This window comes from Lepeophtheirus salmonis, chromosome 7, assembly GCF_016086655.4.
Source record: "Lepeophtheirus salmonis chromosome 7, UVic_Lsal_1.4, whole genome shotgun sequence".
Lineage (NCBI taxonomy): Eukaryota > Metazoa > Arthropoda > Copepoda > Siphonostomatoida > Caligidae > Lepeophtheirus > Lepeophtheirus salmonis.
In genome coordinates, this window is record NC_052137.2 from 21602971 (window position 1) to 21617920 (window position 14950).

Sequence of the window (14950 nt, forward strand, 5' to 3'; positions counted from 1 at the left end):
GAATAATTTATATAAATTTTACTATGTTTCCTAGTTAGCTTGTCGATACCTCCGAATAACAGGTACATCAGTAACAAGCAAAATATTTTTTCGTCAGCTGGCGACATTGTGACTACTAATCAGTCTTGTTTATTACCTTAAAATGTAGAAAAGCTCATGTTTTTGCAAACAAAATAATGAATTCATGAATAATAGTATTATATAACCTATATATATTTTATAACTAGCTTTTTTGTAGAGAAGTTAAGTTTATTTGTACAAAAGATAAATTATATCGAAAAAAACCATTTTACAAAATAACATAAGAAAATGTGTACCGTAAAGGGTGTACCGAGATTCATACTGAACCGTAGATTTAGCGTACCGTCTCAACTCTAAAAAATACTACAACTGAAACCGATTTATCTAAAATGTTGATAGCTTTCGTCTAGAAATAAGAGATATAAATCTAATATTGATTACAAATCGACAAAATATGTTAACATTAAAAATTATATCAATGAATTATATTAAATACCTACCGTATGAAAAGTTAATATTTTTTCTCATCGTATCCTCTTTAGACTCAATGTTCTTGTTATACATTTAAACGTCTTTTAATTTAAATATTCACTAATATGATGTGTAGATTTATGAGATAGCCTCATATTTATGTAAATACATATTCAATATTTTTTAAATTATACTTCTTCATTTTTTAAATATCTAAAATACGCTATAGTTTCAGAATGAAATAATAATGTTCATATATTATCTTTTTTTCCATCTCATATTTTCTGATATGATTTAAAAAAAAAATATATATTTACATACATAATTGTACATAAAAGAAATGTTCACTTTAAAATCAATTTCTAAATTATTTATCAAATTTTTGTTTTTCTATCCTGATAACTTTTGTAATATAATTTTTTTGTCTTTATTGTACTTTCTAAAAAATCATAGAAAGTATGAAATAGAAAAGACAAATATAGCTTAAATCTATAAGTATATTTAAAAAATTATATATGATCGATTTTTTTTTGTTTAAAACTTCTACAAAGTAGATAAACTGAATTTTTTTAACCCTTTGGAGACCAACGGGATTTGAGAGTCCCATCAGAGTTGAACCATTTATTATTCATCAACCTGATAACTATTACTAATGAAATTCACTTTAGTTTTATTGAAGAGTGACTCATGTTTAACCGAAAATTAGTTAATTGACCATACATTAGGATGATTACTAATTTCGTTTTAAAGTTTTTCTGGTAAACCTTTCATTTTGATTTGATTCATTTTTTAATTTTTGAAGTGATAAACTATAAACTAATACTCTAATTTTTATTTCTGTACAACTTCATATCCAAAGTAAGAGCTGAATCAGTCATTTGATATAAATGTTGTGTACAAGTTGCGATGTCTGTACAAGTCACAACTTTTTCGTTTAAAAGGCCAAATATGAACGTAAGTAATATAACTGTAGGCAATTAAACTTTATAATGTGCCACAGAATACTTATACTTTATTATTATTTTTTATTAAAAATAGTCAAAAATTACTCATTTATAAAATTGATTATCCTTGACATATTCCATTATTGCGTTATCCTTCTCCCAAGTACAGTCTATTCTTGATCTCATTTTTCCATATACAAGAGAGAAAGTTTACATTACTTTCCTTGAACGGACTTTTTTTGTCTTACCCAGGAGCGGTTCCTGAAGAGAGCAATGTGAGCAACTGCCCATGGGGCATTTGCTGTAGAGTGGCATGAACGCCTACGAAAAAAGGTATGTGTTTGTATTAATTTCCACTGGTTTTTGCATGGCTTATTTACACGTCAAGTATACGTCCTTTTCAAACGGAAAAAACTGTCATTCACAACATTTTTTTTCTCTACATACATTAAGAAGATAAAAAATAAATCAATTTATCATCCTTTGATAAAATATAAGGGCACCAAAAACTAAATAATTTCAATGTCGAAGTATCATTTAAAATCATTTCAACTGATCAGTATTTTTACAAGTTCAATGTAAATCAAATGTTTTAGTCACATTTTTTAGTTATTGTAGATTAATTAATTTGTTTTATGAAGTAATTTGCTAAGTAATATATTTTTTACATGAAATAATTTACTTTCTATAGACGTTGAAATTTCTACGTTTAACACTTTTTTTTAGTTACGAAAAAAGAATATTAATTCCTTACAGTTCCTTTTGATTTGTTTTTTCTGTCAATATTACTTTGGATGGGGCGGATGTGAGTGACCTAAAGCATATTAATAGTTAGGACCGTCACTGATCCTACCTAAGCGCTGGAAACTTTTTTCAATGAATCATTAATTACAAAAATAAATGCAAACCAATCAAAAAATATTTTGGCATGTACCTGGCAACAAAAGGGTTAGTACATATATCAGATTAGAATATATCAATTCATTCTTTTTCAAACATGAATATATCAACTGTATCATAAGCCTCTATTATAATGACCATCATTAAAACAAATGTACTGTTTCATGATTATATAGGTTTTACCTGCCATCAATACAAGTTGCTCCAGGAGGTCCGCTTGCTAATTTGAATCCTCTATCACAAGCAAACATTATTTGACGGTTGTTTTTTACTTTTCGAACATACGGACGGTAGTCATAGAGACCCATATTGCCTACAAGAAGTACCTAAAACAAAACAAAAAATATTTATAATTATTCTTCCTTTTTTTATGAAAGTTGGTAACGCAGGTATAAAGTATTTAATCAATATTGAATAGGTAATAAAAGTAATGTACACATTTGTAGAGTCCAATAAAGATATGTCTCCTTTAAACTTTCAAATAATAATATATTTAGTTATGTAACGTATGAGATATAAAAAGAACCCATTTTATTACATATCTTAGAAAAATAGGATGTAGGCTATTTATATTTAGGTACTATATAGTCAGAATCAAATTTTATTTTATAATACTAGAGCAATTTTGCTGCTTTTAATGTATTGAGGGCTTATATTTATCAACTGCTTGCTTATGTGTATGTATAGAGATGTATTTCTCAGTGATGACAAACTCGGTTTTAGACTGGATAAAAGGTAATAACTTGAAAAAAGCATTGCTATAAATCATTTTTGTAATACGCCAGGAACTTCATTGATCATCATATCTTGCGTGAGTTTGGAGGTGTGACAGCTGTCGCTGTCCTGCTGCAGCCACCTGTCCTTTCTTTACGTCCTCCTGGGCCACGGGAAGATCTCTTTCCTCAAATAATTAATGTAGGTGGTTGATTACAATCTTCCACCAGGTTCCATGAAGACGAAATCTCCTCAATGGTATTTTTGAAATCCTCCACCGTATCACCTAGCCTTGCTGGACGTAGCATCACCCTCTCATGAGCCTTAGCAGTCCCCCTCTCTAAGGTCACTGCAGATTTCTGTCTATGTGGGAAAGGGCTAAAATAGCTCCCTGAGTCACCGGATTCATGCTCACTAATACAATGTCTCAGGTCGGATTAATACCTTGTCTATATATAGATTCCGACTAGGGCTATACTTTGGCCAATGTTCAGAAATTTGTGATACTCATTATAGATTTATCCCAATTCTACTCGAGATAATAAGAGTGAGAGATTGTGCTAATTGATTAAAGTTTGTTTGAGTTGAATAAGCATAAAATGTATAATTAAATTTTGTAGGTTTTTAATTAAGTACTCATAAATTTGACTTTTTTCACTCACACTGTTAGTTAGAGCGAAAGATACTCTTAAACAAGTTAGGGGCCGAGTAAAGTGTCCTTCTTAGAGATTTTTCAAGTATTTTCGAATGCAATTGAACTTTTTGTCTTCGAAGGAGGTGGAATGTTAAGCTTTCTGAACTGTATATTTTATCTAATTTCCTTTTCATTGGGTTTGGGATGGCTTTAGTAGTTTGTAATGTATAACTTTAAGAAATAATGCTATTTTCTTGAAGTGTGTCCAAAAAATTTACCTTTATTAAAAATGAAGAAATATAAAATTTTAACCATATTGATCAATGCTTAGAACTTGCTCAATGGGGCTATGAAGTTATAAATTTCACAACTTTATGCAAAAAAAAAGGAAAAAAGAACTCTTACATCAAAATAGTCAAATGGGCATTTTATAGAAAATAACTTTTATAGATTGATATTTCTAAAGTTTTTATATGGATATCCCCTAAATTTATTATTTATTAAACAAGAATGGTATGAAAAACTTGATATATTAGATTAATGTTTTTTCGCAAATCCTTCTTCAATGTGAAAAAATGTATATTTTCTATAAATTTTATATTTTTAATAATTTGGAAAGTATTAATCTTTCTTGTCACAATACTAACACTATGTAATAGAGCTATTCATGCCATAAATACAAGAAGATAAGAAGTGATTATGTGGTTCATTAAAACTATCAATGATTTTCTTGGACGCAACTCCACTACAAGGAATATAACATAGCCATCCCGGAGTAATGTATTATCATCTTTGGATGGCACAACGGAGATATTCAATGATTATATCCCCTTTTTCATATTGAAAAACTATTTACAAAGTGAAAAAGTTCACGAGCAAAAAAAAAATGTATCTAGGTAAACGCGATACATTGTTGTTTTTTGTTTGTTTTTTTAAACCAAAAAAATCATTTAGAAGAAAACTATTTTATAACTTTTGAGAGGTTTTTTATTCATCTAAACATAGTTAATTTTAAAACAATGCAATAATACGACATACATTGACTATTTTTAAGGTATATAAGATACTTCAATTTACTTTTCTTTAAAGTTGGGCTAAACTTTATTTTAATTACTATAATTTTATTTGCACAAAACACATCAATAATAAAACTAACACAACAAGAAGTAAGAAAGTTGATATCAACAGATTAAAGTGACTAAATGCCCTCCAAATAACTATATTTGCATTAACAAAAACAAAAAAAATATTTTTTTTTTCATAAAATTCTGAAATTTACAATTTAAAAGGTTGTGTACAACCTCCAAACATTGATCAGTATTCTAAAATATTTCTTTTTTTTAAACTTTTTGTACTATGCCCAGCTAAAATTTTGAAAACAAAGAACCAACATTATGTATATATTTTGTATGAACCACAATATGCACAAATCATTTTTTAGATTATTTTAAACAATCAAATACGCAGGAATAATACTCGAAAAAGTTAACAACGAACAACTACGAATCTACTAATATTGAATTATCTTTGGGTGCAAACTCCACAGCGGATCACAGTTTTTCTCTTGATGGTCAGTTTTTTTAGGTTGAAAAATGAAATAAAGTAACGCTCACTTTTTTAAGCCTTACAAATATAAGTAATGTGAGTCATCAATCATCATTCATAAGGAATTATCCTTTTTTTTTCTTGTCAAGAGGCTAGACTTTATTATTCTTTTAGGCGTTCAATTACAAGCTTCCATAAAAAATCACAGTGGTGTCAAATGTATTTATATAAACAAAACAAAGGTTAGGTTTATACACTTAATAAGAAAAACATGTGCAGTTAATGTAAAATACAGATATAAATAATATTCCTCTTTAACAAAATGTGCTCTGAAATTATCCGACAAATGATCTACTACCTTTTGGTATATTTCTTTTTGTGGTCTGCAGCTCCAAAATATATAGTTTGTTGTATCTTTCAAGTCCGTGTAGAAAATACGGAGGCTTTTCCAACCATCAAATAACTTAGATCGTACTTCCAACATTCCAGACAACAGGCGGTATTTGAACCATTATTCTAAGGATGTGAGCAATTGGTTTTACTCGGTTTATACTCGAACACTTCCTGATGCATCTTTTGTGGTGATTCATCTGCTTAGAAAGTAAGAGCTAAAGGGGGTATTGCGTGTTTGTCTGGAACGTCCTCCCAATTTGCTACGTAGAGGTTATCTCACTCTGAATGGAGCTATTGGCCTTTCGAACCAAGAATGATTCCCAAGTCTTTTCTTAAGGGAAAGTTGGGCCATTTGGTTTATCAGTGAAAACCAAACTGTACTTGCTTTAGGGAAATTAAAACATTTGTGTATGGGCATGAGGATGATCATATTTAACAGGAAATAAAAGTTTATATAAATAAAAGGCTCTGAGATACATTTTTTTTAATATAGGTCTTTCTTTTTATAATGATATACTTAAAAAAAATATTCTTCATTACTATAAATGGTGATTTTACATTAGTAATTTTTTTTACTAGGAAATTATGTCATAATTAAGGAATCACATTATATGTAATATGAATAACGTTCTTCCAGAAATTCAACTACAAAAATTATTATACTGGTTGTAAATTGATTTTTTTCAATAAGTTTGTATTTTTTATACTTACTTTTGTCTCTAATTAATACTTATGAATGTTAGCAAATGGGTTATTTTCCTCTTGGAAATTAATTTGACTGAAAGTGTATTGGCTGTACAGTTTTTTTAAATACCACTTAAGTAGACTTTTAATATAACTTATATTTGGTCAATACACTTTCAGCTTAATTAATTTTGATATTTATTATTGACGAGGATAATTTTCAATTTCCCATTAGCTTTTGCCCAATCATCTCAGGTTTGTGACGTGTATTATGTAAAAAAAAAATCTCGATCATGATTTTCGAATCATTTTATTCATTTTTTTAAGGGAACTTTTTCTAAAATTTGTTAACTTATGCTCAAATTTTCTGAGGTATACATACTCAAATATGTATACTTCGTCATATTATATTACTCAACAACACAAGAATAACAAAACTTTTAGTAAGTTATAAGTAACTGTAAACATAATCTAAATATTCATAGATTCTCAAAGTTCTTATAAAAACTTGAGAAAAATGGTAAAGATGGAACAGCGAAAGCGATTTTAAGCAATCAAACATTAAAAAAAAACAGAATTTGTTTCAGCAAATCCCTGGAATGGAAAACATCAAGCCTATTTTTTATAAAGAAAAATTAGAAGTTTACCAACATTTGAGTACATTCAAGAGACATTTATTTAAAAAAAAAATTGTTATGATCTTCTTTGAAGCTTCGATCTGTATGCTAGTAGCAATATTTATAATTAAAACTAGGAGACCGTAAAAACCACCTTGTACAGAGTGGGGACAAAAATTGAGAAGTTGTCATTCCACGTATAAAATGTTTAACGAAGAAAAGAAAGCCATGCGTCAATTCATCACTAATTTATGCGTGAAAGGAAAGTCATATTCTGAAATGAACTGTTTTTAACATAATTCAAATAACTGAAGGTGTTGATCGACCTCCATCTGGACGATCAAAGTCCAAAATGACTTTTGAAGCGATCGAGGCCATATGGGAGTCAACTTGAAGAAATTCTGTAGGGTGTAAATTGTATTTATCAGCCTAGAGTATCCAAAATTATTAAAAATGATTTTAAGATGTCGGTGTGCAAGTACAAAACGACATAGAATGGAAAAAGCAAGTTTTTTTTCGTAATACCACTCTCCTAAATCTCAATTTCAGTTATGGTAAATATTTCACCATCGAAGCCACATTTAATTCAAAAAATTACCATGTGATTGGAAAGGACATTGCTTCAATACTCACAGCTGCATGAACCCTCTATTGGCGTTAGAATCCAGCAGAAATTATGGTTAAGGCAGCTGTATGAGTAAGTCTCCTCTTATTTTCATTCCACAAGGGATCAAACTCAATTCAGAGACATACCAGCAGCTGATAATGGAATTGGCATTGTTACCTTAGGTTCAAGAAGTATTTCAAGATAAGAAATATGCATTTACTCAATAAATAGCCCCATTACATACCTCTAGATCGACCCAGGCCTGGTGGGAAAATAATTTGAATTGTTTACTTAATGCAAAATATTGGCTTGCTTCAAACCTCCAAATAAATCCCTTGGATTTTTCACTTTGGTCATTCCTTGAAGAAAAAGCCTGTTGTATGAAATATCCAAATATTAACTCATTGAAAGAAGCAATAGCGAAGGAATGAAATGCTAAATACTGCTCGTGCTTGTATAAAAGCTGTTCATAGAATATTAATAGAGATTATTGTCGTCAAATAATTGAGTAAAAGTCTCGAACATGATTAATCACACTTTAAAGATAATACATATAAAATTGGGCCTTCATTAAATAGATTTTTCTCATTGTATCTAATTATAAAATTGTTACAAAACTTAGATTATAAGCCTGTAAATTATAAAAGACGAGCTTTTTATTTGCGATATGTTATTATAATTTATTTAGCTATTTAAATGAGAGGTACTAAGGTGCTTCTCTAAGATACCCCAAACTGCAAAGTGTAGGGTCGATATAACGGCAGGAGGAGGGCCAAATTGAAGCAGAAATTTTGGATCTTCTGGGATGGGTGGGGCTGCAATGGACTTCTTTATGTTGAAAGCAGTCCACATGGAGATAAAAAAGTTTTTTGCAGCCTTCTCGGTATTGACACCGGCGTAGAGGAGATCCAACACGCGTTGAATTTTTGTTGTTGATTTGGTATTTTTATACTTATTTGAAAGAAACAAAAATTGTTTATTTTTGTTTCAGCTGTCGTTTGGATGTTTTATGTAACCTCATAATAAAAAATCACCGGGATTAAATCGTAATTACTAGCTACTGCAAGCATTGGTTCCCCGCTCTATAAAAGAAAAGTTTCCAAAGTAAAATTAATTATATTATTCTTATAAGTTTCTGTTATTGGGGGCAATAGACTTGATTTCTGGCTAAAAAATATCGTCCTTTTTTAACGTCAGCAGGGTTATTAGCACCTTTTTTGGTTATTCCTTCGTATTATATTGTTTTGTTGCGAATGTTAGAAAGGTATATTATATGTAGTTTTTCAAATTCTTGAAGTAAAAAAAAATCGATTTTTTCAAATTACAATAAAACGGAATAAATAAATATGTAATAGAAATACTTTTGCAACATAGGTATACTCTGTTGTACACATTCGTATCTATTTTAGTAATCTTACAATAAATTAAATATGAATTTACATTTTGTATTTGGAACTAAATTAAAGTAAAACAATATTTTTAAAATTGTTAATATTTTATTTTACAATTTGATGCACTTATTAAAAATATAATTATCTTTATAATAGCACTGAGTGGTTGTTACATATGAAACTATAAGAATAAGTGAGCAAATTAAATATTTTTTATCATTATATATCTACTTGTGATATCATAATACATAAAAAATAATAGTTATTATAAATTAAAAGTATATCTAATATTGTTACACTTTGTTAAAGCACCATAACGGCATTTGCAAAACTTGGAAGAATTTGAACCCATGATTCGAAATACGGGCATATTTTTTCTCTGTTAGCCTCATGTCCTTCAGAAAAAGGCCATCCAATTTTTGTTTTCTAATATTTTTAAGGTTCTAAGCTATTTTAAGTGCAATGTGTTGAATATAAGAATAAGTTATGTGAATATATTTCTAAACCTAATGTAAATAAAATTCATAAACCATTCTTCGAATTTATCTATCATGCTTAGAACTCGAGTTATATTTATTTAAAGTCAAAAATATTTTCTTTTTAGTTAGAGGTTCATAGCTTCAGAACGAATATATTCAAAAAGTTGAAAAGTATCTTATTTGATAACACCAGAACAATCTTTCAAAGATAAAAGTTATTTTTGAATTAATCTTATAAGAAAGTCCGATATATTTCCATGCCTTAGAGAAAAAGAGTAGAAAAGTAGAAGAAAGAGAGAGAAAAATAGGAGGTGTTAACACTTAAAAAGTGTGAAATGAACTCCCTCTTTAGAGTAGGATTCCGAAATTGGGATTGGTGTTCATCAATGGAGAAGAGTGCATGATTGGGAAGGAGTCTTTGGTAACGAAATCCTCACTAAACTGCTCCTGGTCACTAGGATTTGATTTTGTGAGGAATTGCTTTGAGGACTCCCTTGAATGTCTTTTTTTTTTTAATCCCTCTCTCACTACGGGTCTGCAACGAGTCATCTTTTGTCCATGGAGCTTGAAATAAGCATGCATGAAATCAAGTCATCATAATGTATGGATATCAAGATGAGAGATGATCATATGTCAAAATAAAAAGTTAATTATTCTTTGGAATCTTAGTACTGCCTGTTCATATTCAAAGATACAAATATTATTCTAAATGGAAGAGTCTCTGACTTTTTTGATGCTGCTACCTGAGTATATGTTTGTATTTTATTTTACAAACTGTTGTATTAATCGTTTATTTTTGAAGAGAAAACATATAACTGCCTAGTATAAAATAATCATTTGTGTGTGAAAGACGAGAAGTAACATTGAGTATTGGCTCGACAGTTATAAGTGAGTGTCCTAGTTGGGCTCAGATTAGAATTGAGGATCGACGTCGAAATAATTCCGCCTATATCATTACTAGGTAGAGAAAGGGGTTTGTGTGTATTTCTTTTATAACATAGTTGCTTGCAGTGTTATAAGAGTTAAGGTGCTTTTCTCACAAACATTCTTTAAATTGTCAGGGTGACCACGATATTTTTGGTTTCTTTTTTTAATATACCAGCGGAGAATATTATTGTCATCTATGTTCATATTTATCGTTGAACATATACAAAACGTTATTTAAAACCTCGTTAATTAATCACGAAATTTGTTAATAATTCAGAAACTAATGACGTAACATCCTTCCAAAAATTGGATACAGGAAGTATATGATAAATTTTAATAGAAGATGGAGTAAAAATATGACACACTCAAGATAATTTATTCTCTGAGGTAGATAACCACCCTGGGGAAGGAAAGAAAGGTTAAATTAATTATAACTCAATGTAAATATGAATTTTATTCTATGAAGATTTATATTTAATCTGTCTTTCTTGTTTAATTAATATGTGTAGAAATGTATGTATGTATATATTTCAAATATAAAATGATCCATCAATCTAAGAACAGCAATTGCATTTGTTAGTCTTTGCTCTAACTCACTCTTGAATTAATTTCTTGGGAAAAAATTAATCTTCAATCATTTTTAATCTATTTATTGAGTTATTACATTACGGAGACAATAGATACCTACATTGTTAGCCCTAAAATTGAGCAATCGAAGTAATTCAATATTTTTTGTTAGAACATGAAAAATATTTTTTTCGGTATGGATTTTAAGCTAACTTTTATTATTCAATAATGAATGACAGCCTCGATTCAACCTAGTAAACGGGATTAAGCTTTGATGATAGTCTGCTTTGGCAGATTTGGGAATTCCTCACCGATCTTGGACATAGGTCAAACACTGTGTCCAACAAAGTAAAAAAAAAAACCATATCATAACTAGGTTATTGTTTTTTTTGCAGTGTGGTATAACGCAGAGTCTTATTGCCAGACGAATGGCCTCTCGCCTTTCTTTTTGACTCTCTAGATAAAGGACCTGTCTAGGAGAAGAAGTTTGCAATCTCAACATTGCCTCGTTTAGCACGGTTCACACCAGGAACACTCTGTTTTTACTACAATTATAGAAAAATTACTTCGTTGATAAATACCATTTTTTTAAACCAACATCAAACATTTCTGGCTAACTACCAAAACAGCAAATAACACTCTACCTGTGCATCTACAGCTATCACAAGCACTCGAGTTTGTTGTTAGACAACAACCAAACACTGTACATACGGCCTTATATGTAAGTCAATGAAAGGAATTGTATTCAAATTTGTCGGACAATTTTTTTTTACTAGAGTTTAGAACTTATATTTAATTCATGGGAAATTTATTGGACACGATACGTCCCCTTTCAGATAAACTTTATCAATTTTTCATTCTTCTATCATGACGATCCATTTTGTGCTACTTTCAATGTAAATTGCAATGCATCCTAAGGATAATTAGAATAATTTATTGTAAAAAATTGACGATAATTCCTCCTAGAACACAAATATAATTCACAACTATTTTTGTGAAAACTAATTTTAGCTTGCTTTTGTATTGATCCACCACGTAAATAACACATCGGATTTTAAATATAGACAATTTTGAAATAACGTAGTTTATTTTATTAATACTTATTAAGTTACATTAGTTCATGCTTGTGTCATTTTCAAAAATGACGATTCAAACCTTCAACCGTAATAGGTATGGCTTTTCGAGTATAATTTTGATTCATAGCCATCGATGTGAAATAACTATGTATATATGAAAATTAATGGTAATTAAAAATACTCTAGCATTCGAAATATAAATGCTGTTGTATATTGTTATTAAAGCAAAGTCTTTCTTTTAGTCTTTTTTTCAATACCTAATAACTCGAGAAAATGGTGGACTAATAGTTAATAAATCTTTTATAAGATTTTGATGGTAGAAAATGAATTAATGCTATAAAGAGGTGAGCCTTTTACCATTAAAATAATATTAGCTCAGAGAAAAGAATATAATTATGTTAAAATTATTATATACATATTTTAATTAGAATTAATAAAACAGTTTATAATAGCAAAGATAGGCAATAATTCATAGTTAGGGGGGAGAAGTTATCACCACGACGACCGATTAAATAGTATACAAAAAAGAGAATGAGCACACGCAATTTTTTTCCTTTTTTTATTTACAAACTACTCATGAGCAGAGTGGAGTAACTTGTAACGTAAAAAAGATTGATCAAAGAAGGCGAGAGCGAGACATATGGTACACATGAATGATGACTCTTGTAAATATCAGCAGTCTGTTATATGTTGTTTTTTTTTTTTTTTTTTGGGGGGGAATGAATTACTTTTATATAGAGGAGAACCTTCTATATATGAAATAGCTCCAGGGAAAATATTTTAATTTTATTTCAATTCATTTATTTTTATTAATTATGATGTATTTTTAGAACAATTTACACCAAAGAGGGAGAAGTTAACACCACGAGGGCCGATTTATAGACTTGTTACAGCATTGAAAAGGCTGTTGGACTTCATAAAGTTAATATATATCAAAGTATGTCTTAATCATTTGTGTAAGCATGTTACCTTCCCATTTTCTATGTATCCTGGAAAAGGACAATAAATAAGTTCACAGGAAGGAGTTATTCCAGTCCAATTTCCATAGTTGCACCTTGTGATGTTATCACCTTTCAACACAAAACCATCCTTACATTGATAAAGTCCAATTCCTCCATGCTTTGTTTTAGGAACCTGCAAGAATACAAAATATGTTTTATTAGGAACATTCTTGGTTTTCGGAATTCCTATTTTTATAACATAGGTATGATATTTTGTGCTAATGCATAAGTAGATATATGATAATAATATTGGAAATTAGCAACGAGTTTGCATTTTTTTATATGAAAAAAAGGTTCCAAAATTACTTTTATTATTGTACTATACTTTTATTATGTATGCACATAATTTACTCTCAACTATTATGCGGTAAATGATTAAAAATGAATGAACACATTAAAGCGAATGAATAATTTAATAAGCTACTTAATAACAGAGTTTGATGACTACGATAACAATATTTGGTGTACATGATTTAAAGTACCTTTCCTACAATGTCAATATATTACAAATAGTTTAGTTCTTATTCCAAAAATATTTGTCTCTATTTTGGAGTCAAGATCATGTCAGGGGTGCCGCCAAAAAATGCATATTTTGACATCTAATTTAAAAAATAAAATAAAAACCCTCATTTGATTACATAAATTAAATATGGAAGGATTTTTTTTCCAAATTTACCCTTAACCCTCCATTAGTGAACTGTAATATTGCACACTGCGGCTTATAAAAATGTTTTTTTTGTTTCTTTAAATCTATATTATATATTCTATACTCTTCAGTAACCTCCTAAAATAGTAAATCGAAGTCAATTGAATTTGTTATAAATCTTGACGATAATTTATTTGTATATTTAGTATTTTTAATGGAGTTTTTGAATGTGATGACTGATGGTTTTAATTGCAGCTACAAAATTATAATACTATAGCTATTATTTTATAAAATAGAGGCAACATCATTAAATAAAATTTATTAAAAATAAAGATTTCATTTTTACTATTTCCCAAATTTTATTTCTTTTTTTTTTATCTACGTACAGATTGATTCTCCTTCAACTTTTTTTAATTATACAAAATAAAAACTCTTTCTTGGACTACGTTCGTAAATTTAATACATATTTTATATACAAAATCCAAAATGTCTTCTGTTTAGGGAGTCCTTGTACTTATAATGAACACTATTATGATCAAATATAGATAAAACGAAAAAGATTTGCTTTTAATGTAAATCTATATCTCTCATAGAATATCTCTGACACTCGACTCTTTATCCTTTTAGTAAGCTTACATTTTAGAAAACATATTCCGGGTTTTTTTTTTCAATTTTACAGAAAAAACATCGTATCTCCTCAGGTGTTTTTCCATACGTGTTTCCAAAGAGTAAAGTTTTTGTCATGGTTATCTAAATTAACCATTGCATGGAAAAGTCCAGTCTTCTACAATTTATGTCATACAATATTCACATAGAACAAGCCTTTCGACCACAGACTCCCGTTTGTTGTTTATTGATCTCGTGGCTATGTTGTGTTTTAATAGATTCAAGGCCTGTTATCTCTAAATCTTTCGTTTTCTCAGTCCTCTTATGAAGCTAAAAAATATATATACCTTAGTCCAATCTTCCTTCCACGTACTTTTATGTTTTTAAGAACTCTCTTAATCTCCAATTCTTCGAGGTAGGTCAAATTAAGGCTTTCATTGAAAATCCCACCGGAAAAACCAAATTTATTTTTCTTTACATATCTGACACAACTTCCAGTAGAGGATTTTTATTAAAAGATTCCTGTCCACCTATTATTTTAAGTTTCTTCGAGGACATTATTATGGATATTATTCTCCAAAAGTTATTTATTTGCCCAAAGTCTCCCAATAATTTGACAGGGACTTGACTTTGAATTTCTCGTATGGAAACAATATCAACAATAGATCGTCCTTTAACAAGCATTCCCGGACAGTTCCAATCATCATATTTTCAGACATGAAAAAAG

The 14950-nt window shown here is 29.2% G+C and overlaps 1 protein-coding gene across 1 annotated transcript in view; it reads right to left on the reverse strand.

Annotated features, from left to right (window-relative positions):
- Positions 1–14950, reverse strand: part of Hasp (Hig-anchoring scaffold protein) — a 180010-nt gene that overhangs the window by 52383 nt on the left and 112677 nt on the right. Inside the window, exons 7-8 of the mRNA XM_040716736.2 lie at positions 12940–13104; positions 2520–2662 (exon numbers count right to left, since the gene is read on the reverse strand). Coding sequence (XP_040572670.1) covers positions 2520–2662; positions 12940–13104 — 308 coding nt within the window. The remainder of the gene's footprint in view (positions 1–2519; positions 2663–12939; positions 13105–14950) is intronic.